The sequence below is a fragment of the Dendrobates tinctorius genome, unplaced genomic scaffold (genome assembly GCF_039654945.1).
Source record: "Dendrobates tinctorius isolate UK_male_01 unplaced genomic scaffold, ASM3965494v1 ptg000054l, whole genome shotgun sequence".
In the NCBI taxonomy this organism is placed as follows: Eukaryota; Metazoa; Chordata; class Amphibia; order Anura; family Dendrobatidae; genus Dendrobates; species Dendrobates tinctorius.
In genome coordinates this window covers 19,219,501-19,244,018 of record NW_027361722.1, presented here as the reverse complement: position 1 = coordinate 19,244,018, position 24,518 = coordinate 19,219,501, and the positions used below count along the sequence as shown (strand labels likewise).

The 24,518-nt window shown below is 43.3% G+C and overlaps 1 protein-coding gene across 1 annotated transcript; it reads right to left on the bottom strand.

The window, feature by feature from the left end:
• Positions 1–649: 649 nt before the first annotated feature.
• On the bottom strand, positions 650–21,960 carry RIPK4 (receptor interacting serine/threonine kinase 4). Its single transcript, XM_073577216.1, has 8 exons — positions 21,566–21,960; positions 14,124–14,415; positions 10,214–10,362; positions 9,727–9,776; positions 8,791–8,949; positions 5,437–5,543; positions 5,065–5,317; positions 650–3,687 (listed from the first exon to the last, which is right to left on the bottom strand). Exons 1-8 carry the CDS (start codon positions 21,745–21,747, stop codon positions 2,756–2,758), a joined length of 2,124 nt encoding a protein of 707 aa, XP_073433317.1. The 5' UTR covers positions 21,748–21,960; the 3' UTR covers positions 650–2,755.
• Between the last annotated feature and the right edge of the window lie 2,558 nt (positions 21,961–24,518).

The following is a 24,518-nucleotide window of genomic DNA, read 5'->3' as shown; positions in this document are numbered from 1 at the left end:
CTGTCTCTAGTTTCCCTGCAGCACCACCACTGGGGAAAGCAAGTATTACACAGTGTCCATTCACATAAATGAGCTGTAAGCGTAAAGCAGGACAGGACAGGTCTTCCAGAGCAAGAGCTGCTCTTTACAACAACTCTCCACTACGGCCAAGCTTAAAAAGAGGTTGTCCGCCTTGGGTGGAGATTTTTTTTTTTTCCTTACTTAAATGCATTTTGGGCTTAACATCATTTTTGCAATTTGGTTTCATTAAAAATGTTGCAATGTTTGCCTTCAATAGCCTCTGTGTTGTACCGTCTATTGCTGGCTGCAGAATGAGGTAACTGAGGATCTGTCAGTGAGCTCACTCCTAATTCTTTTAAATCAGTCTATTTTTGGAGGTCTTTGTTGATTTCTGACCATAAACAATATGATTAGATAAATGTGCTGGAAAACAAAACCTATAAAAGCCAAAACAATGCAACATTTTTAATGAAACTAAATGTAAATCTATGCATTTAAATAAAAAATAAATAAAAACATATCTTTAACTAAAAAGTCATACCACTATCAGGAGGCTGAGAAAATTGAGAGCCAACCGTAGCGATAGTTTAAGTTTATCGACCACCTAGCTTTCCCAGGAACAACCATAAAAATAGTAACAGGATCCGGATTCGCGGTAGTAAAATAGTTTATTTGTAAAAATGACTATAATACAATGCAGAAAAAAAAACATAGGAGAAAATCCATAAAGTGTACTAAAACATACACAACTCATCCAGTCCACAATACGGTTCTGTCATAGAAAGAGTTACAGGCGGTATTACATGCCAAAAATGGGATAAACACGATATACACAGTATATTCACAGCGTCTGGGTACTAAGAATACAGCCCTATATACAACAGTGACAACACAACGTATGAGGTGCAGCAAAACCCAATCTTCTATGGCACGTGTCCTCCCAGATCAGCTGCGATGTAGGAGGCGCAGGTCTGGGCGAGGTCGAAATAAATCTATACTTTGGTAAAAAGGGTGTTAACCGGGCAGCTGCCCATTGGCAGACGTTAACTATTGCTGTACTGGGAAAATTAGCAGGCAGGGGTGTACCTATTAAGGACACAGGTGTTGTAGTTACTATAGGGCCCCGTAGCTTGGTGTCAAGGGTAGTAAGGGCAAATGGACGGGTAGTGGTAGATGTCTGCCACATGTCAAACAAAGTGGAAGAGGTAGAGAAGAAAGGGATGGAGAGTCCTCAAAAACTGGCCAGAAGTTACAAAGGCCATTGAGATAGTCATGCCCGGTTCTGCAGCTCAGCACAGGTGAAGCAAAATGGGTTTAAGCCGCAATACCACACTTAACCTGAGCACAAGAGGGGCACCTTTTTTGGAAAAAAAAAAAAAATAGAAATTATAGTTTGTTTTGACGTAGAGAAAAATACTACTATATCCACCACCCTACAAAGGAAATATCAAAATGAGCAATCCATTGTCTTCACCAAGTCCTAGTTGTAGGACTTAAAAGGGTTAGGGCTTGTTCACACATCTACTTTTGTCATACAATCGCTAGCCGTGGTGTTCATGGATCGCACTAGTAGCCATGATAATGTATGGAGCTATGCACATATCTGATCTTTTTTCCTCAGACCATCTGGTGGTGAAAAATATCGGAGACCCGACTGATTTTGATCAAAAGGGTCGGATCAAAAAAGAAGCAACGCAAGTCAATGGGTCTGTGGGAAAAATGTGACGGCACTCGGATGATATCACAGTGAGGTCCAGTTTTCACGGAATGTCAGAAGGTGTAGAAAGCTTAAGGGTATGTGCACACGTTGCGGATTCGTCTGTGGATCCGCAGCGGATTTGGCCCTGTGGATCCGCAGCAGTTTTCCATGTGGTGTACAGTACCATGTTATCCTATGGAAAACAAAAACGGCTGTGACACGCTGCGGAAAAATACGTGCGCAAACACAGCGGATAATTTCCCTGCAGCATGTCAATTCTTTGTGCGGATTCCGCAGCGGTTTTACACCTATTCCATTATAGGAATCCGCAGGTGTAAAAAGGCAGGCCAATCTGTACAAAAGCCGCAATAAATCCGCAGGTATTTTGACCTGCGGATTCCGCGCAGAAAAATCAGCAGACAATCCGCAATGTGTGCACATACACTAACAGTCTATGCCTGCCTTACCTTCAGAAGGACACACAACCCAACACATGTTAAACACCCCCAGCTTCGAAACGGCCATGCCATCGTCACGAGTCGAAATTAGCCACATACCCACACTCATACATTGACATAACGTAAAAGCGACATGTTAGGGGTATCTGATCTCTCATTTTCAACCCATGAACTTTAGTTTGAAGACCACCAGAGCTTGGCTAGTTGTCCGTGGAGGGACACTGACCACAACGAAGAGTAATCCGAGGCTTCACAATTCAGTTAAAAAATGTAAAAAAGAAAAAAAAATGGAAATGTTTCAAAGAAGCTAAAATCAATCCCTCCCCCCCAAAAAAAAAAACCAATAGGACATGAATTTACGAATGATCATCATTGCCGATAATTTTCCCTTTCTTTAGAATGTCTTCGTGGTCAAGGACGAATCTTCAGGTAGCAACGTAAATTTACTATTTCCACCACGTTTGTTGGCCGTAACCGCCAAAGATTATCAGTCTCAAGTAGTCTTTTAGATTCCAAAATAAAAAAAATAAAAAAAAATTGAAATGATCATCCAGTTACGGACCCTGAGGAGTTGGTTCTTAACCCTAGAAATCGCACGTCATACATTTTCCACAAAGAAGAAGGATTCCCCACAATTTGGGTCTGATCTTGCTTCCATCAAGACCTTAACGGCAGAATAATGCCTGTAGTGGCAAGCCAGGTCTAGGGCGGTGTAGCCTTCTACCGTAACAGCGCTGATGTTGGCACCATGGTGGATGAGGAGTCGAGCCGTGCTGGTGTGACCCGTCTCGGCCGCAATGTGTAGAGGAGTCTTCAACTGTTTGTTAGGAATGTTCAAGTCACAACCAAGTTCCACCAGGGTCCGAGCTACTCGGTAATGTCCTCGCTTTGCCGCGAGATGCAATGGCGTTCTTCCGTCGGACGTCTGGCAGTTGAGGTCGGCCTTATATTGCTTGGCGAGAAGTTTCACAATGTTTAGATGACCCTGCCAAGCGGCATAGTGTAAGGACATCCAATCCTCCAGTCCCTGAACGTTAATGTTTGCTCCTCGCCGGAGGAACAGTCGGACAATACTCTCTTGGCCGTGCTGGCAGGCCACGTGAAGAGGTGTTCGACCTTTAATGTCAACCTCGTTCATAGAGGCGTTCTTCTCCAAAAGCAGCCGAGTTATGACCTCATCTCCATTTTGAGCAGCAAAGTGAAGGGCAGTGAAGTGATCTTCATCCTTGGCATTGATGTTGATCTTCTTCGAAAGCAGCAGTTCTACAATGCCTTTCCATTTCTTTTCGGCAGCAATGTGGAGCGGAGTGGAACCCTTCAGGTTGGTCAAGTTGGGGCTGGCATTGTAGAGAAGAAGCATCTTGGCGCACTCCTCCTGTCCAGACTCCACCGCCAAGTGAAGGAGGCTCGATCTCCCTTCCAAAACCAACTCAACATCTTGAGGTTGGAGAATCTTCAGAAGTTTGGCATTATCTCCGGTCACAATGGCATCAGTCAGCTTCTTTTTCTGGATTTCAGTGGTACTGGGGTCTGCATTTAGAGAAAAGCAAAAAAAAAAAAAAACTTTATTAAATAATAAAAAACTATATAAAATCGAACCATTTTAAACTTGGTCATATCAGTCGGCACCATGTAATGCTTAATATCTCCTGTGGAGGCACTGCAGAAGATGGTAACACTTGTTACCAGGTTTTGACACAGAGCTAATTGCAGGGCGTCTCAAAATTTAGAAAACTTGTGGATTAACTTATTGACAGATTCTCAAAAAAAAAAATAAATAAATAAAAGTCCAAGTTGAAAACCCTTTTAAAAAAGTTAATGTGTAGTTAAAAAAAATAAAAATAATAAAAGGCATAACATTTACAATCATTTTTGTGCTAGAGTTAAAAAAAGCAATATTTTCTTCAAGTTCACAATCTTTATTAAAAAAAACAAAAAATTTGTAATCTTGCAGTTTCCATACTTTGTTCTTTGCTTTTCAGGAGATTCCTGATCAGCAGAGGCAGAGTAACAGACTTATAACACTTCAATAAACAGCTAATAACACAGGATCCACCAATCATAATAGGCGATGTCAGAGCTCACCTCCTCCTCCTGTACAATGACTGATAACACCTCTATGTACAGTAGATAACAGGATCCACCATTCACAATAGGTGATGTCACAGCTCACCTCCTGCTCCCTTTAAAATGACCTTTGCACATGCTCATTAGATGCTTCAATACAGTAAAATCAGTCTCCTCATTGCTGCTAATGTACATGTTAGTTTCCAGAAACAGGAAGTTATATTCTTAAAAAAAAAAAAAGCCCCAGTGGCTGATGTGAAAATTGCAAGATTTCTAATTTTAATTTTTTTTTAATGAAGTGTGATATGTAAAAAAATAAAAATAGGTGAAATTTAAATTAAATAAATGTGTCAAAAAACAAAACCCTGGTAATTTTATGACGTCACATTTCCTAAAAGAAGGAGACCTCCCATGTAGTGATGAGCGAGCGTGCTGGGATTAAGGTGTTATTTGAGCATGCTCGGGTGCTAGCTGAGTGTCTTCGGTGCGCTCAAAAAATTTGTTTGAGTCCCCGCAGCTGCATGTCTCACGGCTGTATTGCCTAACAAACAGGCAATCCCTGCATGTGTTGCTGCTGTCGAACAGCCGCGAAACATGCAACCGCGGACATATTTTTCGAGCACGCCAAAGACCCTCGGTTAGCACCCAAGCATGCTCAGATAACACCTTATCCCAGCACTTTTGCTCATCACTATTCCTAAGAGATCACCATGGGTCTGTTACCCTGCTGGCCCAATGTAGTACATGGCACCAAATCACAGAGGTGGTCCAGATGAGAGACAACTTTGCCTTTGCCACCATTGCCCGGATGTTACGTCCTTTATATATCCGCCGGCTTACCTTCTACGGAGCCATCCTTTTCAAAGGAGAGGTTGAGGGAGCCTCTGGATGAGAACGCGGAGTCAATGGAGGAGATTCCCGAGAGCCGCTTGTCGCATGGCGCCAGCTCCGGCTCGGAAGCACTATGACAGAAGCTCTCCGGCTCCTCGATAGTTTGGGAAATCCCAGAATCCAGCTGGGAGAGAAGCTCGGAGAGGCTGTAGTCTTTATCATACGTCGGATATCCTTTGGGTTCGGACCGATTAGCTAGATCCTTTAATATGAAAAAAAAAATACGTATGTTTTGTATTAATGGATCAGTATCAGGAACGACCATCAAAACAAACGCAGACCCTCACATCCGGGACCACCCTCACCAGGCCGTGGTCGTACCTGCTCTTTGGCGTCTGCAGTCGCTTGGGCCACCGCGTCTTGACCGGTCATTGAAATGGCTTCATCTTCATGCCTTGTGCACAATAACTCAGTCTCAGAGGTAATTGCTAGTGAAAGGAGAAAAAAAAAAAATGAAAAAAGGGTCGTAAAATAAAGTTTATTATTTCCACAGGATTCGTGACAAGTGATTTCAACCAATTTTTAAGTCCACATAAAAAAAAAAAACAAAAACAAAACAAAAACAAAAAAAAAAAAAACAAAAAAAAAAAAAACACACTCCTGTTCTGTGTATGCAGCACCTCCAGGATAAAAAAAAAAAATGACTAAAGTCTGATCACCGTCGAACGCAGGAAAATGACACAAAATACTAGGATCAGACTTGTGTTCCTTTGTAGTCTTTAACCATGGAGTTGCATAGGAGCTGTATACTCAAAACGAGTTTGTTTTTTCTTTAAAAATCAATAGGATTTGCATGTGACTCAAAAGTCTGATTTATAGGTCGTTTTTATTTCCCTTTCACCGTGTGTAATCACGGCACTGAACACAAGCTTTCAGCCCTGCTGATCGGCAAGACTTTCAGAACGCGTCTACCAGAACTTTAAACTATTGCAACATGGACATTCCTGGCACACGAGCAGCGGCGGCGGCGCACTGTCAGGACTTGCCGTTGTGGCTCGTCCACATTCCTGAGTGTGAGAATCAGATACAGAAATCTTTAATGCGATTGTGGAGGGAAAAAAAAAAAAAAAAAAGCTAAAACAACAACAAGGACAACAACAACGCTGCAAACCACAATCATCAAGAACTATATATACACTCAAACTTTATTTCAACTCTGGGAGGTCAAGATACGCTTCCTTCTAGGCGCCACCAGGAAAAGTTTATTGGTTTTTTTTTTTTTTGCTCTTCTTAGTATATAGCACTGGGTGTGTAGACAATGTAATCGGAAACACCTAGAGGGCTGGAAAAAGCCTCCTTGAGCTGCAAGTGCGAGTCAAGATACATAGTATTAAAGCTTTCAATAATATCTATATAATTTTTTTGTTTTTGTTTTTGTTTTTTTCCGTGTATGAAAAACTTGTGGAAATTATAAACATATGTAATTTTCTATATTTCTAATTATTAATATTCCCAGAATTTTTTGATACACAAAATTATAATTATATATAGAATTTTGTGTGTATTAAAAATTCTGGGAATATCTTCCGGAAAATGATTGCAAACACCAATTCTTTGATATTATTATCTTCATTTAATTTGTCTTAAATGAAAAAACACAAAAAGAATTGTCCTAAAGGCAAATTGGATATAATTCCACACCAAACATAAAAAAGAGGGTGGACAAAAGTATTGGCACTGTTCGAAAAATCATGTGATGCTTCTCTAATTTGTGTAATTAACAGCACCTGTAACTTACCTGTGGCACCTAACAGGTGTTGGCAATAACTAAATCACACTTGCAGCCAGGTGACATGGATTAAAGTTGACTCTACCTCTGTCCTGTGTCCTTGTGTGTACCACATTGAGCATGGAGAAAAGAAAGAAGACCAAAGAACTGTCTGAGGACTTGAGAAACCAAATTGTGAGGAAGCATGAGCAATCTCAAGGCTACAAGTCCATCTCCAAAGACCTGAATGTTCCTGTGTCTACCGTGCGCAGTGTCATCAAGAAGTGTAAAGCCCATGGCACTGTGGCTAACCTCCCTAGATGTGGACGGAAAAGAAAAATTGACAAGAGATTTCAACGCAAGATTGTGCGGATGTTGGATAAAGAACCTCGACTAACATCCAAACAAGTTCAAGCTGCCCTGCAGTCCGAGGGTACAACAGTGTCAACCCGTACTATCCGTCGGCGTCTGAATGAAAAGGGACTGTATGGTAGGAGACCCAGGAAGACCCCACTTCTTACCCCGAGACATAAAAAAGCCAGGCTGGAGTTTGCCAAAACTTTCCTGAAAAAGCCTAAAATGTTTTGGAAGAATGTTCTCTGGTCAGATGAGACAAAAGTAGAGCTTTTTGGGCAAAGGCATCAACATAGAGTTTACAGGAGAAAAAAAGAGGCATTCAAAGAAAAGAACACGGTCCCTAAAGTCAAACATGGCGGAGGTTCCCTGATGTTTTGGGGTTGCTTTCCTGCCTCTGGCACTGGACTGCTTGACCGTGTGCATGGCATTATGAAGTCTGAAGACTACCAACAAATTTTGCAGCATAATGTAGGGCCCAGTGTGAGAAAGCTGGGTCTCCCTCAGAGGTCATGGGTCTTCCAGCAGGACAATGACCCAAAACACACTTCAAAAAGCACTAGAAAATGGTTTGAGAGAAAGCACTGGAGACTCCTAAGGTGGCCAGCAATGAGTCCAGACCTGAATCCCATAGAACACCTGTGGAGAGATCTAAAAATGGCAGTTTGGAGAAGGCACCCTTCTAATATCAGGGACCTGGAGCAGTTTGCCAAAGAAGAATGGTCTAAAATTCCAGCAGAGCATTGTAAGAAACTCATTGATGGTTACCGGAAGCGGTTGGTCGCAGTTATTTTGGCTAAAGGTTGTGCAACCAAGTATTAGGCTGAGGGTGCCAATACTTTTGTCTGGCCCATTTTTGGAGTTTTGTGCGAAATGATCAATGTTTTGCTTCATTCTCTTTTGTGTTTTTTCATTTAAGACAAATTAAATGAAGATAATAATACCAAAGAATTTGTGTTTGCAGTCATTTTCAGGAAGAAACTGAGTATTATCTGACAGAATTGCAGGGGTGTCAATACTTTTGGCCACAACTGTATGTGAATACTATGTATTTATTATACACAGTTATATATAATTTTGCATTAAATTTTATATATTATTCATGTTAATTTTTAATCTACCTATATTAGCTAGCATTATATATACACACTATATTACATTTTTTCATTTTTACCTATAATTTGGATACCATAATCCCTTATTATGGGTTGCAGCATCTATAACACACAGCAGTGACTGGACATCCACATACATATGCCGTAACACATAATAAGAGAGATTACATTATCCAAAAACCTCATAATCCTTATTAAAATCGACTGATCACATGTGATCGCCAAAGGAATCCAACTATAGATTTCTGCTGCAGCGGCCACTACAGGGAAAACGCGGTATTACATACTGCCTTATTCAAATATATGACCGTACACTATAAACCTGAATGGGTCGGGTCCTCCAAAGCAAAAACGGCTAGTTAGTAGTTGAGGAGAAGAAAAACTAATATAGCGGAGGGGGAGAAGGGGTCCTGACCGACCTCTATAATGGCAATATGGCTTAATAATGGATTATATTAATAGCCCCGTACGTGGGCATTTATCCGGACCGTCGCCTACCTTGAAATGTTGGCCGTTTCATGGGCTTGTCTTGCCAGCACAGCTGCATCAGTTTGATCATGTTGTCGCACTGTTGGGGCCGCGCTCTCGGTATCTGGGATATATTGGGGCGCAGGCCGCCTCCGACTTTTACCATAATTTGCAAAATGTTTTTCTCATCTACAAAAAAAAGCAAAAAAAAAAAAAAATAATTTAAAAAAAAAAATCTCGAATAGATTTCCACATATGATCACAACCTATTAAACATTCCCCCCACCCGCCCATTCACACTATGTAAAGCATCCAGCACATCCAGGAAGCGCTATGTGCCTCAGCTTGTAGCAAGACAACCTCCAGGAAAGTGCTGACGACATTGTGGGGGGGGGGGGGGGTCGCACTCTGACTGGAGACCTGCAGCTCGATAACACTTTGTGCTTTTCAGTTCCACATCATTTTCAAGCTTCACTTGATCTAAGCTGCAGTACCAGGAACAGCCACTATCTAAGAGCGGCGCTGTTGCTGGGACACGGACCATCCTTCATTTCTCATCTCACGCCATCATTGTGGCAGTCGGACATATTATCTGGCTAGTCAATAACACGTTGTGTAACTTGCTCATCTTGGTTGCTTGCTGTCAGTGGACAGAAGCGTTTGTGACTCATTTCTGTCGGAGGAGGCCGACGATGTCTAACCAACACATTTAAATAACGGCAAGGAATTAATATAGCGACTATATTAGAGATTTGCCGAGCTCTTCGTTATGCAATAATTAGAGAGTGTATGAGATTCCAGAAAAAAAAAATATTAAAAAAAATGTTTTATAAACAAACAGCGCCCCCTGCCACCATTGGTTATTTCTGGTATTACAACTAAACCTCGTTAGACACAAATATGGCTAAAAAAAAAAAAAGCCCCATGGGTGCGAGACCAAGATGTATGTTCTGTCTAATGACTTACCTGCAAAGGGCTTCTGCTGCGTCAGGATCCCCCAAACCACAATAGCAAAACTAGAGAAGAAAATAAAAAAAATTCCTAATTACCAAGACATAGAAAAAATATTTTATAGCATATGCCTCTAGTCACATCATAAAAAAAAAAAAATGTAATAATGTACTGTATTTTTTAACTTTGGTGACCTCCCCGTGAGGCAGAAGGGAATTTTATCCAATCAGGAATCAGAGGCTGGGCGTGACTTAACGCTGCACTTCTAGCCCCACCCCTGCAGAGCCACTCATCTGCAATATTGGCCAAATACTGAATAAGTGACTGGTGGAAGAGTCAGGCTGCCTTGCTTCTGAACTTGGCAAAGAAGGAAAATGGTCTTTAAAAAGGGGTTATGATTTTTGAGGAAAGTTTTTACAGTCTCTAATTCCACCTTGCCTAAAAATAGAAAAAAAAAAATAAAAAAAAAAAAAAAAAAAGTATACAGAAAACATGTACTCACCTGTAGACATCATGCTTGGTGTCAAAGCTTTTGTTCTTCTCTTTAAAGCGCTCAGGTGGGAGATAGGCGATGGTCCCGCAAATCCCGTCCAAGCTCAACTCATGGGAATCCGACAAGCCGTTCCACTTGGCGAGTCCAAAATCTGATATCTACAAAATACAGAAAATCGACTTTTGATGAGAATTGGAATCTTAACTCCAAATATATATCCTTACAGGATTCCAAGGAGCTGAGATAGGAGCTGCTGTTTGTTGGCTTTCTTACACTGTGGGAAGAGAAGCAGTCATAGCAGAACCTTGTTGGGTCTGAGTCACCATAATTTTGTTTTGGAGAGAACCATCATATCTATAGACCAGTGTTCCCCGACTCCAGTCCTCAAGGCCCACCAACAACTGCATCACCTGCAAAAGAAATCCTGAAAACATGACCTGTTGGTGGGCCTCGAGGACTCACAAAAGAAATCCTGAAAACATGACCTGTTGGTGGGCCTCGAGGACTCGAGTGGGGGGGGGGGGGAAACACTGCTATAGACCCACCACAAAACAGCAGTCATTATTTCATCTGTTTGGACTCCTGTGATTTGACCTTTCCATTGATGGTACATTACCCTCCCTAATATATTACCAGAGCACAGAGAAGCCTCTTGGTATAGGAGCTCCAGCAAAATCTACCCTACGACCAACGAAGCCTGGAAGATAACCGAGGAGTGCAGAGACTGAAAAACCCGAAGCCCTTCTGTGGAAGAACCGCTCTTGCCCAAGCCTTCCCCAGAGACTTTGCACTTTCCACATGTGCATCCTCCGCACATGTTCTTAACGAGAAGCTAAAAAGATGCTTATTTCAATGGATAACAAAGGATCGGCATGTTGAAATTAGACGTGTCCGATTGTCCCCTGCCAACTTCTGCTGTGGGTGAAGAGTTGATGGTCATCAAGTCCTGCCAAATTTGACGGTAATCAATTTTTTTATGGACACCTTGAGTATTTTGGAATTGAGTGGGGAAAAAAAGGAGCGAAAATATCGAAGCAAAGTTAGTGACAACATCCCACGTCTCAGCACCATTTGTGTTTTTTTTTTTGTCTACAAGAAGAAGTTCATGAGACTGAAGTAAAAATAAAAATATCAAAAGAAAGCTGAAACTAATCCAAGCTGCTGATAGGAATGAAGGTTACAGAGGCCGCTGTGTATACACGGGCCGAGCGTACAAAGTGCCAAGGACTCGCAGGAACAAGTTTTATCAGAAAACAGAAGTTTGTTTTTAGAGTCAAGATTAACTAACCTTGAGCCCTAGAGAAGCCAAGTCTACGCTGATGGAACAAGACTGGTGAGATCTATAATGAAGAAGAAAGAAGCGGCGACAACCCACGCTCCGAGGACAAGTCTGTGGTGGAAGACGCGGTCTCACGTCTCCAAAACGGACACCAAGGAGAAAAAGTAGATCATCCATGTCTTGGCAGATGAAGCATCACAAGTTGGAGAAGGCTGAAGGCAACAACCATCAAAACATATGGAAAAGCCATTGCTCCTTATGCTATATCGACAGATCCCAAGTGTGGGACACCTTGGTGCAAGTATGTGAAGCTCAGCGTAAGTCAGACTACTGTCCGGCCAAACCATCATCTCTACGGAGCTGACATCAAACATTGCCCTCGCTACTCGTGATGACTCATAAAGTTGTTACTATAAAGAATGATAATTTTACGGCCTGAAATGGCATTCCGATCATACCGAGCTACTCACAAAACATAGCCGTGGCCAGGGCATAGCGAGACACAAAAGCCAAACAAAAAAAAACAAAAACAACTAGTACCAAGATGTACACGAACATTTCACTATGGCTGGAAGTAACCTACATCATAATGGACAACCCCTTTAAGGAACCAGTGGTGGCAGCCATCGCAACACAACTGGTTCTTGTGTTTTGGGTGTCAAACTGACAACTAAGATAAAGAAACAAAGACGTTCCTCCTTTCTAAGGCTACGGTCACTCGTGGTGTTTCTGCAGCCAAAACTTTCACTCTCGGCAGTAAAAACGCTGCGTATAGAACACAAGCTATTTTGCTGCATTTTACTTGTGTGTGATTTGTCTTACAGTTTTGATATATCTCTCATCCACATAAGTTTGACTCTGAAATACTGCAGCATTTCAGAGAAAAAACAGTTAATAGACATGGAGGACCGAACCGCACAGGACACTGGTCAGAGGGGGAAGGACCCCGGTGGATTCTCCTCTGCCCCCTGCCCTGGAGTGACAGGTCTCTCCCTGCATGCATGTGTAGGGCGAGATTTAGGTTGACCAGAATGAATGAGACATTCGTCTCGAATGCTTCTAAGTAGAATAGGAAGGGTAAATATCACAAGATTTTGGCTTATTAAGGAAGAACAGGTGTAGACTTAGGAGTGAGAAGAGCTTCAAGAAACAAAAAGAGCTTCAAGGGGTTTCTTGGCATTGGACATTTCCCACATCTTAGAATGGTTTTCGAATATGAATTGTCCCCCTGCTAGAATCCCCAGCGATCCGTTTTAATCCTTGGAAAACCTGTAAGAACGCATTAAATATCCCTGCAGCGCCATCAAAAGGGAAAACTAAGTATTACACATTGTCCATCACATCAATGGTCTGTGTAATGCAGGACAGGTTGAGCGATCCAGGGAGAGAGACGCTCTTTGTAACCGCTGTCCACTCCGACCAAGAGACGAGGATCAAAGGACCCTCCACTATTTACTTTACAAATTACCTGAAAGGTTAATTGTTGCAGTTTTTTTTTTTTTAATGGACAATCCCTTTAAGGACTCAGTTAGGCTTATGTGGTAATCAGATCTAGGACATGACAGGTGGCATCACAAAAGCATTTCCAGGATTGTTGACTCTCCAGATATGTTCATCGTTGATTAGGACACCGGTGGTGAGGCATCTGGCCAAGGCTTTAGAAAACATGTAAGAAAGTTATATAAAACCCAAAACTGCGGGTGAATCTTGTAAAGACAGAATAGAACTTAAGACTCAGCCTCTGTGATGTCTCACAAGACTAAAAAAAAAAAAAAGCCCCTAAACCCTAAGGCTTGACTATATGGAGAACCACATCAAAGAAGTACAAGCTGTAATCCAGAGATCCTACACAGGTTCTCGAGAGCAGGACGTGACACGTAACCGTCCCACTTCAAATATCTGCAAGTGAGAACCAAAACATGAGAGTAAACTCTCCAAGTTCCGAATTAAAAGGGATTGTTCACTTTAAATCAATCCCAAGTCAACTGGCGCTTTCTGCCAACAATGGGAAGATCTCTGAAGGACACTACAGAAGAGATCCAGAACGGAATCATCAAAATAGTTTGATTTATTGGCAAAATCCATGAGTGTCAGGGCGAGGAGAAGGATACAGAGTCTCTTGAGAATTACATGTGGTCTCATCAGTGACAGCTTGGCATATATACCATTAAACACATCTCTGTCTGCAGTAGCCATTTGTTACAAGTAGCTCACGTTAACCCTAACCATCTTCCCAAGTGGGCAATGTGATACAATGCAGAGCCACGGAGGCATAACTTGGAGCTCTTGCGCCCTATTGCAAAATATATAACAGGGTACCCAAAACCTATCATGTAATACTTACAACACTGTCGTCTTTTTATACGGCAGAGGGGATTTTGATCCAATCAGGTTTAAGGTGTGCCCGCTATCTTTGCATTCCTTATAGACCCGCCCCCGAGGAGCCACTCTCCTCTAACATAGGCCAAAAAAGGAAGGAAGTAATTTTATGGACAAGTAAAAATGCCTCGCCTTTAACATAGTGGATGGTAAGGCCAATTTGTTTTTTTTTTCCCCAAGGAGCCAAGCCATCAATAGAGACACCATAATAACACAAAGTCTTTTAAAATCCTACTCATGTAGGAAAGAACAGCGCCATACCTTCACATGGTAATGTTCATCGAGGAGGATATTTGCCGGCTTGAGATCAAGATGAAGAAGAGGAGGGTTCATGCAATGAAGGAAGTTCATCCCTACTGCCGTCTCATGGATAATCCTAAACCTCAAGTCCCACGGCAGACGCTCAGAAGCCAATAGTTTCTCCAGAGATCCAGTCTCCATATATTCCATGACGAGACCAACCGGGTCACTGCAGATTCCGTACACCGGTAAGATACAACGAAATTTGGCCATCTCCATCTTCTTGGCTTCTTCAACCAGCTCGATACGTTCTCTGTGGGGGGGGAAAGGGACATTAGAGATCAGTTGTGCACAAGACGTCATTATTTACTTTTTTGCTTTACAAATCTAGAAGTTAAAGGTTTAATGTTCCTGCCAGATCAAGTGTAAAATCAATCCTTATTGCTGGCAGCAGGTGCCCGTTCCCATAGGTGTAGCCACAATCATCTTCAAGCCCACGGTTCTTTAAATATTCATAAGGCAGGTTGGGCAGGAGCAAAAAAGGAACTTAGTAATCCACCCAAACACTTTCTCCCAGGCCTACAAATTAACTTTGCAAATTGTATTGAAAAAAAAAAAAAATCTACCATTTTTTTTGTCTACAGCTCATATGAAGACCTGTGTGTCTCCATGGTTACAGACTACAAATGGTGTAGTCTGATCCTGCCAATCGTGTGTGCACAAAACAGTAGACTATTAATAAACCTAGTTTCAATTGACTGCAAAGTCACTTTGTTTCCCTATTTTTGATTCACTGGAATAAACAAAATGAAAAAAAAAATACAGTCTGCATGGTAACAGACAACAAAAAGATTGTGTAGTCAGATCCTGCAGTCATGCATTATTAGAGGAGCTGTAAGCACAAAACAAATTTTATTTTAAACTAGCTGAAGAGCCCGGCGTTGCCTGGGCATAGCAACCAACTGTGGTTAGTTATAACAATTTATAATGATTATATTGCACATAAAAACCATGCATCTAATCCTATCCTCTGTGATACTGACTGCTGAGCCGTGTATCTAATCCTATCCTGTGTGATACCGTCTGCTGAGCCCTGTATCTAATATTATTCTGTGTGATACTGTGTGCTGAGCTGCGTATCTAATCATCTCCTGTGTGATACTGACTGCTGAGCCGTGTATCTAATCCTCTCCTGTGTGATACTGACTGCTGAGCCGTGTATCTAATCCTCTCCTGTGTGATACTGTCTGCTGAGCTGTGTATCTAATCCTCTCCTGTGTGATACTGTCTGCTGAGCGGTGTATCTAATCCTATCCTGTGTGATACAGTCTGCTGAGCTGTGTATCTATTCATCTCCTGTGTGATACTGACTGCTGAGCTGTGTATCTATTCCTATCCTGTGTGATACTGACTGCTGAGCTGTGTATCTATTCCTATCCTGTGCGATACTGACTGCTAAGCCGTGTATCTAATCCTCTCCTGTGTGATACTGACTGCTGAGCTGTGTATCTAATCCTCTCCTGTGATACTGGGCTCCCCCTGCAGTCTGTGTCAGAGGGTGGTCTGTGTTGGCACGGTAATAAATTGTGTTATTTCCAGCTTTACAGAAGGACGATAACACCATAGAAATGATAAGAATAATAGGCCTCAGTTACCACAACTGTCTACAAAGAAAACTGTTGCTGATAGCGACCAATCACAGCTCATTTTTCATCTTGTAATCCGCTCTGGGACAGCGTGGCGAGTTTTGTGTGGCGACTTTTGTGTTTGGACTTTTATGTGGTGAGGTTGGTGTATGTGTGGTGTAATGTGTGCTGAGGGTGATATATGTGTTGAAGCACGTGGTAGTGTGTGGCGCATTTTGTGTGTGTGTTCATATCCCCGTGTGTGGTCAGTATCCCATGTCAGGGCCCCACCTTAGCAACTGTACGGTATATACTGTTTGGCGCCATCGCTCTCATTCTTTCAGTCCCTCTTGTTCACATCTGGCAGCTGTCAATTTGCCTCCAACACTTTTCCTTTCACTTTTTCCCCCATTATGTAGATAGGGGCAAAATTGTTTGGTGAACTGGAACGCGCGGGGTTAAAGTTTCGCCTCACAACATAGCTTAGGACGCTCTCGGGGTCCAGACGTGTGACTGTGCCAAATATTGTGGCTGTAGCTGCGACTGTGCGGATGCCTATCCCGGACATACACACACACATATATATATATATATATATATCTCTATCTCAATGTGGATGTGTGTATATATTAGATTTCCTTTTTGCAATGTCGCTCTATTTTTCATCTTGGATGTTTTGGAGGCATTACAAGGGGAAAAAAAATAAAAAATAAAAATAAAAACTTTATTGGCCTTTAAAGGGATGTTCATTTTTTTTTTTAAATTAAAAGGATCTTCGATTCTAAACTGATCATAGGACGATCAAATGAAAGAATCTGCCGGGATCAGCTGGAGCAGGGCTGCCATTACAAGACGTCTGTCGTCTCCCCATCATCTCATCACACCGAATGTTTAGGTTTCATGTTGATTTATTGCAGGTGCTAAAAAAAACCCAAAACTGTAGGAGGGTAAAAAGAGTGGACTAAACAGGAAAATCTGGGGAAAATTGTTCCCACCTGGGACCGTCAGCAGCTCGATGCTTAGGAACATGCAGTATTAATGCGACTGGGTGGAACCAATAGGAGATCGAGTGACCATTACAGAAACGCTAAAAAGAGACGATGGGACAGAAACCGGATAGATTACCCGCCTTTCAGAGTCACCTATCTGTGTACAGTTATGGGAAATCCGTACAGTTCCGGTCGCATCCCGATGAAGCCGCTAGGGCCCCCAAAATAAAAGCAGTACCAAGTTTCCTTATCTGGCAAGAGACATTGCTCTATGATATGTTCACCGATCCGCAATGATCGGGGCGATTTTGCTTTGGGAGGGTTCAATTTTCCCTACAGTGGCCACTACAGGTGAAATGTAAGTATGACAAGCAGTCATTCAAATGAATAGGCCCTGGCCTGACAGAGAGAGAAGCTGCTCATCAACGACTGGAGAAAAAGGGCAAGGGAACCCCTTCTATGACCCCCATATGCCTCGATGGGGTTATCCTAACCTAATGGGACAGCAGCATGAGAAACGCAATTCCCATGAACACAAACTGGGTTTTCTGTAAAATTCTGAGACTTTATAAATGCAAGGCAATTGCACTGTAAGCAATTACCTACTACAAATCTATTACATATTGCTGGGGGGGGGGGGGGTCACAAAAGAGAGCAGGGGCCTGGGAAACAAATCCTTTGGGCTACTGTCTGCAAAGTGCTTTTTCCACTCTGGAGTTGCTGATTCCCCACTTAGCCGCCATGTTTATTGATGACATTCATGATGACATCACACAATCACGGTATGGCAACAAAAGCTGCAAAGTCTCAGGAGAGCACAGTGCACCGACAGCAAGCAGAGATCTGGAAAGTAAAGGCTACTCAAAACTTGTAGAAATTTTCTATTCTATGATAATTGCACCACATTAACAAAATTAACATAAAAACAGAGGCTGGACAGACATCTGACTGGGATGATTTAGCGAATCTTGCATTGAGCAGGGGGTTGGACCAGATGGCCCAGGAGGTCCCTTCCAACTATACCATTCTATGAAAATGGAGGGGGGGGGGGGGAAACACCACTGTGGGGCATATAAAGTAGCACATCAGGCCCCCACCCTGAGGGTGCACGATCACTGCTCATCCCCATATTATGTGCCGGGCACACACATCTAGAGCATAATAAGGGCATTTAAATCTCAGATTAGCACATCGCATGTCAACATCAGATTTATGGGGAAATTTATAGGGTGTGACTTGGGTGACAGGCGAGCCCTCTCCTCCTCCTGTGCTCGGAGCCACATGCATCATCGGTGCAGACAAGAAACAAGCCCAGGCAGCCATCGCCTCCATTGTGATCATTCGGGACTGATATGTAATAAGGAGCAGGGCCGGCTCCAGGATTATTTGGGCCGCGGAGGCCAACCATGAAAAAAAAAATTCCAAAACAGCTGCAGTTAGATTTTGGTGCTGACTGTACAAACACAGCTCTTGAGCACGCTCCGTACATGTAGTGCTGGACATCTGTTCCAAACGTCGCCAGTCGAAATATGGGCAAAAGAGGGTCAGCTAAGAATAGTGGGGGTGGGGCCTGGCCCTGTCCCACAATGGGGTCGATTATGTTGGTGAAGGACTTGACGAACGTGGCGATATGGATAAGCTGGGTCCGTTCTTGCCAGGCCAAGGATGAAATTTTTAAAAAGGGGTCCACCATGACACCTTCAATGCCCGGAGACATCACCAAGAACTGACTCTGGGAAAGCCAAGTCGGTCTCATCCATGAGCACAACCGCTGAAAACGGTCACAAGAGCACGATCACCAAACCGGGAGGAAAAATGGCGGGATAAGCGGGGGCGGTTTTGCCACTTATCTCCAGCTTCATGGACGCATATCTATGGGGGAGATAACCCAGAAAATCATAAAAGAAAAGTTCTGAAACTTTCTAGGAAACTTGTATTCAACACTTCAAGATCTCGGCTCACTGAACGGGGAGAATCTTGTTCACATCCAGAGGCCTAAAGTGCAACAGAAATCTCTGCTGTCCTGATTCGTTACAATGTGTCAGCGCAGGTGCGGCCCATAGAGAAGTTCACTTCACAGACACTAAAAAAAAGCTATATATTGGAAAAACACATGAAAGCCGCGCGCAGGGATTCCGGCAGCGCTTCAGGGCACCGACAAATCTGAAAATGACTTAATTGCTGAGGAGAATACGAGCCGCGGCTGCAACGAGCAGAAAGCCGCTAATTATGTTCTTACAGACATAAAGGGATGTGAGGTTTGGAAATAGGACGGGGGGCTCGCTGCACCTTCTAGAAGAGCCGGGGCCTGTGCCTACACGCACTGCCCACCCCGCCGCCCCCCCAATAATGGCAGCACCGCGGTGTATGAGGACTACCATACACCCAAGGGGAGAGTGCAGACGAGATATGACTACTATAGGCCTAATGGAGGAGGTGAGCTGTGCCATCCCCCTACTGTGGATGGTGGAGCCTGTGTTATATACTGTATATAGAGGTGTTATCAGGCATTGTACAGGAGGAGGAGGAGGAGGTGAGCTGTGATATCACCTATTGTGACTGGTGGATCCTGTGTTATCTACTGTATAGAGAGGTGTTATCAGGCATTGTACAGGATGGGAAGGAGGTGAGCTGTGATATCTCCGATTGTGAATGGTGGATCCTGTGTTATCTACTGTATATAGAGGTGTTATCAGTCATTGTACAGGAGGAGGAGGTGAGCTGTGACATCACCTATTGTGAATGATGGATCCTGTGTTATATACTGTATATAGAGGAGTTATCAGGCATTGCACAGGAGGAGGAGGTGAGCTGTGCCATCCCCCTACTGTGAAAGGTGGATCCTGTGTTATCTACTGTATATAGAGGAGTTATCAGGCATTGTACAGGATGGGAAGGAGGTGAGCTGTGATATCTCCGATTGTGAATGGTGGACCCTGTGTTACCTACTGTATATAGAAGTGTTATGAGTCATTGAACAGAAGGAGGAGGAGGTGAGCTGTGACATCTCCTATCGTGAATGGTGGAACATTTAACATAAAACCCTGATGTAAACAATTGGCCATTTCTGACGACATATTCCCATTATTCCTTGGGTAAAATATCTACGTTTCGTCAGCCAAGTTACGGCTGTAAGCCCCCAATTCCTCCCAGCTACCCCAATAAACCAACTGACAAACCCGATGATTCGTTATAACACGTGAATAGAAACTGAGCGGTTACCCCTAGCAACCAGCGACAGGCCCAGGAAAATGAAAGCGAGGCTGACTGGTTGCTATAGGCGACGGCTCCTCTCTTCCTGGCCACAAGTCAGATCAATGTCTGTGTGGAGCCTCGTACGATGGCCAATGTGTCACGTCCGACCTTCTGACCTCGGTTACAGTCACGTCCCGCACCGACCCCAGCGCTCGCGATCACATCACTGGGATTGTTTTGGGGTCACACACTAATTATGAATCACCTCCATTACTAGGCCTCAGTGCAGCCTCCATCATGGCGGATAGGTGACGGCCAGACGTTCATAAAAAGAATAGGCCGCCCACTGGGACCCCACTAATGGGAACGAAGGAGCAGTAAAGAATCATCTATATCCTATACGTCTCTAGGTGTGTCAGGAACCACAAGTCTCAGCATGCCCAGGGCCAGAGGCCAGCACTCAAGGACTCCCAGGAATTGCCTCATCGCCTAATAGTCAGCTTTATTCTCTAATAATACATTATAGGTTACTCAGATCCGCACCCACGGGACGGCCGGACGCTGGGAAGGGGGTTGTTTTTATTTACACCATGTGAAGACAATAATAATAATAATAATAATAATAATAATAAATGGTATTTACATATTACCGGCGTCCATACACAATAACTTTCAATAATGTTAATTTAGAAAATGTAAATATAAAAGTAAAAATTGATACAAAAAGTATGTATAATTATACATTTTTATTAATGGTGATTTAGGAAACAGCCATAACAAAAAGGAAGTTCCAATAATTTATGCTGTCAACTAGATTTTATATATAAAAATGATTCATTAAAAATTGTCTACGGAAAAAAAAACAAAAAAAAAAAAAACCTGATTTATGAAACGTAACTGTACCAGAAAAGAAAAAAAAAAAACAAGAAAACAAAACAAAACTTTATAATATGATGTAAAAAAAAAAAGAAGTGAAATATTTTAAAAAGTTATGTAAATTAAAAACACATTTTTTCTGTTTGTTTTTTTTCTAAAAATTCTAACACATTTTTACTTTTGCTGATCTATGAAAAGCAGCGGCGGCGGCGCAGAGCGGGCACATGTCACCGACTGCTGCTCCGGCACCGTTTCTCGCATGCAAACAATGTTTTGACCTTGGTCACGTCGTCGTCGGACTCAGGTAGATTAAAAAAAAAAAAAAAATATAGAGAGTGCGGCTAAAAGGAACTAGAAGTTTTACAACACGTATAATAAGCCCGTCTTCTCGCCCGCTAATATGATGGGGTAGAAAAACCGTCATGTGCAATTACGTATAGGGGCAGCACAGACGGCACGCCGCACAAACAAACAAAAAAAAAAACAAAAAAACAAACAATGCAACAAACGCCTCAATGACAAACTCAGCTCTGCTACATAGCCACAGATTTCTTACCATTTTAGCAGCCACTTAGTGGCCCCTTTACTTGCCCCAATGCATCCGCCGCCTCCTCCACTCCCTGCACAAGCTGCACCCTGTATAGAACCTTCCTGTTTGTTTATTTTTTTTTTATTTACAAACACAATGTCACATTGCAAAAACAAAAACAGCAAACATTGTTAACCCTTCACCAGTGTTTTTGCACTGAGCTCCCACCCCCTCTTCCCTGACACTTACTTCTCATCCACATGCAGGCTGGGAGGACACTTGATGGCCAGCCATGTCTTCCAGGAGATATGCTTCACCTTGTAGACCTGTCCAAAACCTCCTGATCCTATTTTTTCCCATCCACAGAATTCTTTGGAGTAAAAAGTCCTGAGGAGCCCCATGTCCCAGGGAGAAGAGGCCTCCTTGTCCATGGTGCTGCACCCTTGTCTCCCCCTCTGTTGTGGCAGCTCTAACTGTGTGGAGTCTGTGCAGCTCCTCTCCCAGGTGAATAAGGTGTGTTCATTGCCCAGGAGCTGACATCATTTCCTGACTCTTTCTACCTTGACTCCTCTGGGGCTAAGGAGGAATAATCAGGGAGAGGAGAGTGGCCTCTACTGGTGCAATGATGCAGCTGCATGATGTTACAACAATCCAGTTCTTCTTGACATATTTGTAGCAAAAGTTGCAACTTTCCAAAGATAGATTGTAATCCCTCCCATCATCCATGTATCAAGTAGGGGGGTCACAATCTAATCTAACAACACATATGTTAGACTTGATTTCATAGGAAGTCAATTAATTTGCAGAACATTTAGGAAATCCACATAAACATGGCCCATAACCGTAATCTTTGCAGTCGCTCCTGGGCCCCTAAAACACAAAAGACCCAAAGAAATAATACCCCAGTATTATAAATGGCACAAGCAAATGGGGAGGGGGGCAATTTACAGATTTTGCCTGGAACCCTAGAGCCTCAAGACGTGCCCAAGTAGAGCGAAGGATTTTATAGGACCCAGGGGCGGCATCATTTATGCACCCTATGCAGCTACGCAGGGGCCCATAAGATAATGGGGCCCATTTCCACCTCTAAAGCAAGTGGAATTGTGCATTATGATGAGCGATTGGACTGCAAAGGGCCCGTATATTGTCCTTGCACAGGGGCCCTTTCCTGCCTGTGTCCGCCATTGGTGGGGCATGGGGATTTGGGGGACGGGAGAGGGAATTGATGCAAGCAAGAAAAAAAAAAAAACAGGTGGAAACCCAATCGATACATCAAAATGAAAGGAGAATAGCAGCATTCTTTCTTATTGATCTCTGCGCTCGTCCCATAAAGAGTGACTGCGGACGCTCGGCCTCCGCGCTATTCAGAAGGGGCTCCTCAAAGTTGCAGTTTTTGGACTACTGTGGGGGGGGGTCTCAGTGTTCGGATTCCTGGCGATCGGGAAGTCGTCCACTATAGGAGATTGTTTACTAACTTGGAACAATGTCGTTAAGAGATAAGGATATCATGGAAGGGTAGATCCCAGCTTAAGATCTATCGAAGGGGCACAGTCTATGGGCACCATAGCTGGCACTGTAAGTGATAATTGTGTAAGTTTACCATCTTCTGGGCATTGATAAGCCGCCAGCTCATTACTAGGAACGGATTGTATGAAGTCCTTGTTACTCTGCCCGGACATGTAACTTGTGAAGTTAAGTTGCAGGGGAGGAAAAACGAAGGGAAGTCTTTGGTGCAGGTGAAAGGAGCCTAGAAGTGCATTCTAATATAGTATACCCCCTGCCTCAACATTTAACTGGGTCATTATACCAGGTCCTTCTGGAAAAGGGTGAAAGAACTCACACCTCCATAGACTTCAAGGGGAAGTGCCATACACCATCATTGTCAGCTCCTGTATATGGCTGCCACTTTCCGCACGGCGATCAGGGACCCCCAATTTCCTGGCAGGTGAGGGTCCACGCTCCATATGAGACAGGGGGTGTTAGTACTGGAGACATACACCAGGGATTGTCAGGAGGATGTGACAATGGGATGAGCAGTAAAAATGGAATCTCATCATCACATCAAAGCCTCCACCAGTGAAAATATCACACAGCGAGTGTCTGCTAGATCCTGTGTGACCCCCCCCCCCCGGTGTCCTGACCACCATCAACCCCACTAATAGGTCACTGAGCAACCATTGTCTCCCACCACAGAACAATGGGGTAGGTGTGACCCCAGGGGGCCCTATGAGATTAGGATGACCCTTTCATTTTTTGGAAACAGGGGTCATGCCCTGGTGGACGCAGCCTCAGCCTATGGACATGGGGTTATAGAAAAAAAAACAACCAAAAAAAACCCACTTTTTATATTTTTCTTACATACAGCGCCACTGCTGTTCACAGGTTGTATGTGGTATTACAGCTTTTAGTTAAATGACCAGGGCGGTGGTAATACCAGACACAAGCCACGGACATGCACTGCAGGGATAAAGATATATATTTTAAAATAAAAGGAATTTTGGGACATAATTAATTTTTCAGGGTTCTTTTTTTTCTAAAAAACGCCACTATTGTGTACAGGCTGTGTGTGGTATTGCGTTTAGTGGTTCCGCACTCTATGGGGTGCAAAACACTGGAACATTTTAGCTCAACATTGAAATAATTGCTGGAGCCTTGTATTACAGCTCGGAGTGCCGGATTATCAGACTTTCTTGATTATCAGATGCCGGACTCCCGGTCTATATCTCTTTGTGCTGTGTATGCTCCGATTGCTGATAACACTTATCTGATCCCATAAGATTAGGACCAGGCATCATCCGTCCCTCCGATGCCCCCAGTACCCGCATATAATGGGATACGGTCACACTCAGATAAGGGGGGGTGCACATGCAACCAGCAGGTCTGGACCATCCCTGTCAGCCAATGTCATGTGCTCAGCATTTCCAAAATCTGCTTGCAGATAGACGATATTTGCTCAGAGGCTGAAACCATGTCCATGACCTCATGCTGTAAGGCTACGTGCACACGCTGCGGATTAGGTGCGGATTCATCCGCGCGGATTTTGTAAAATCCGCAGGTCAAAATACCTGCGGATTGCTCTGCGGTTTTGCCCTGCGGTTTTTCATCTCCTCAATAGAGGAGATGGCAAACCACAGCAGAATCCGCAGAAAGAATTGACATGTCAATTCTTTCTGCAGATTGAAAACCGCAGATAATCCGCGCG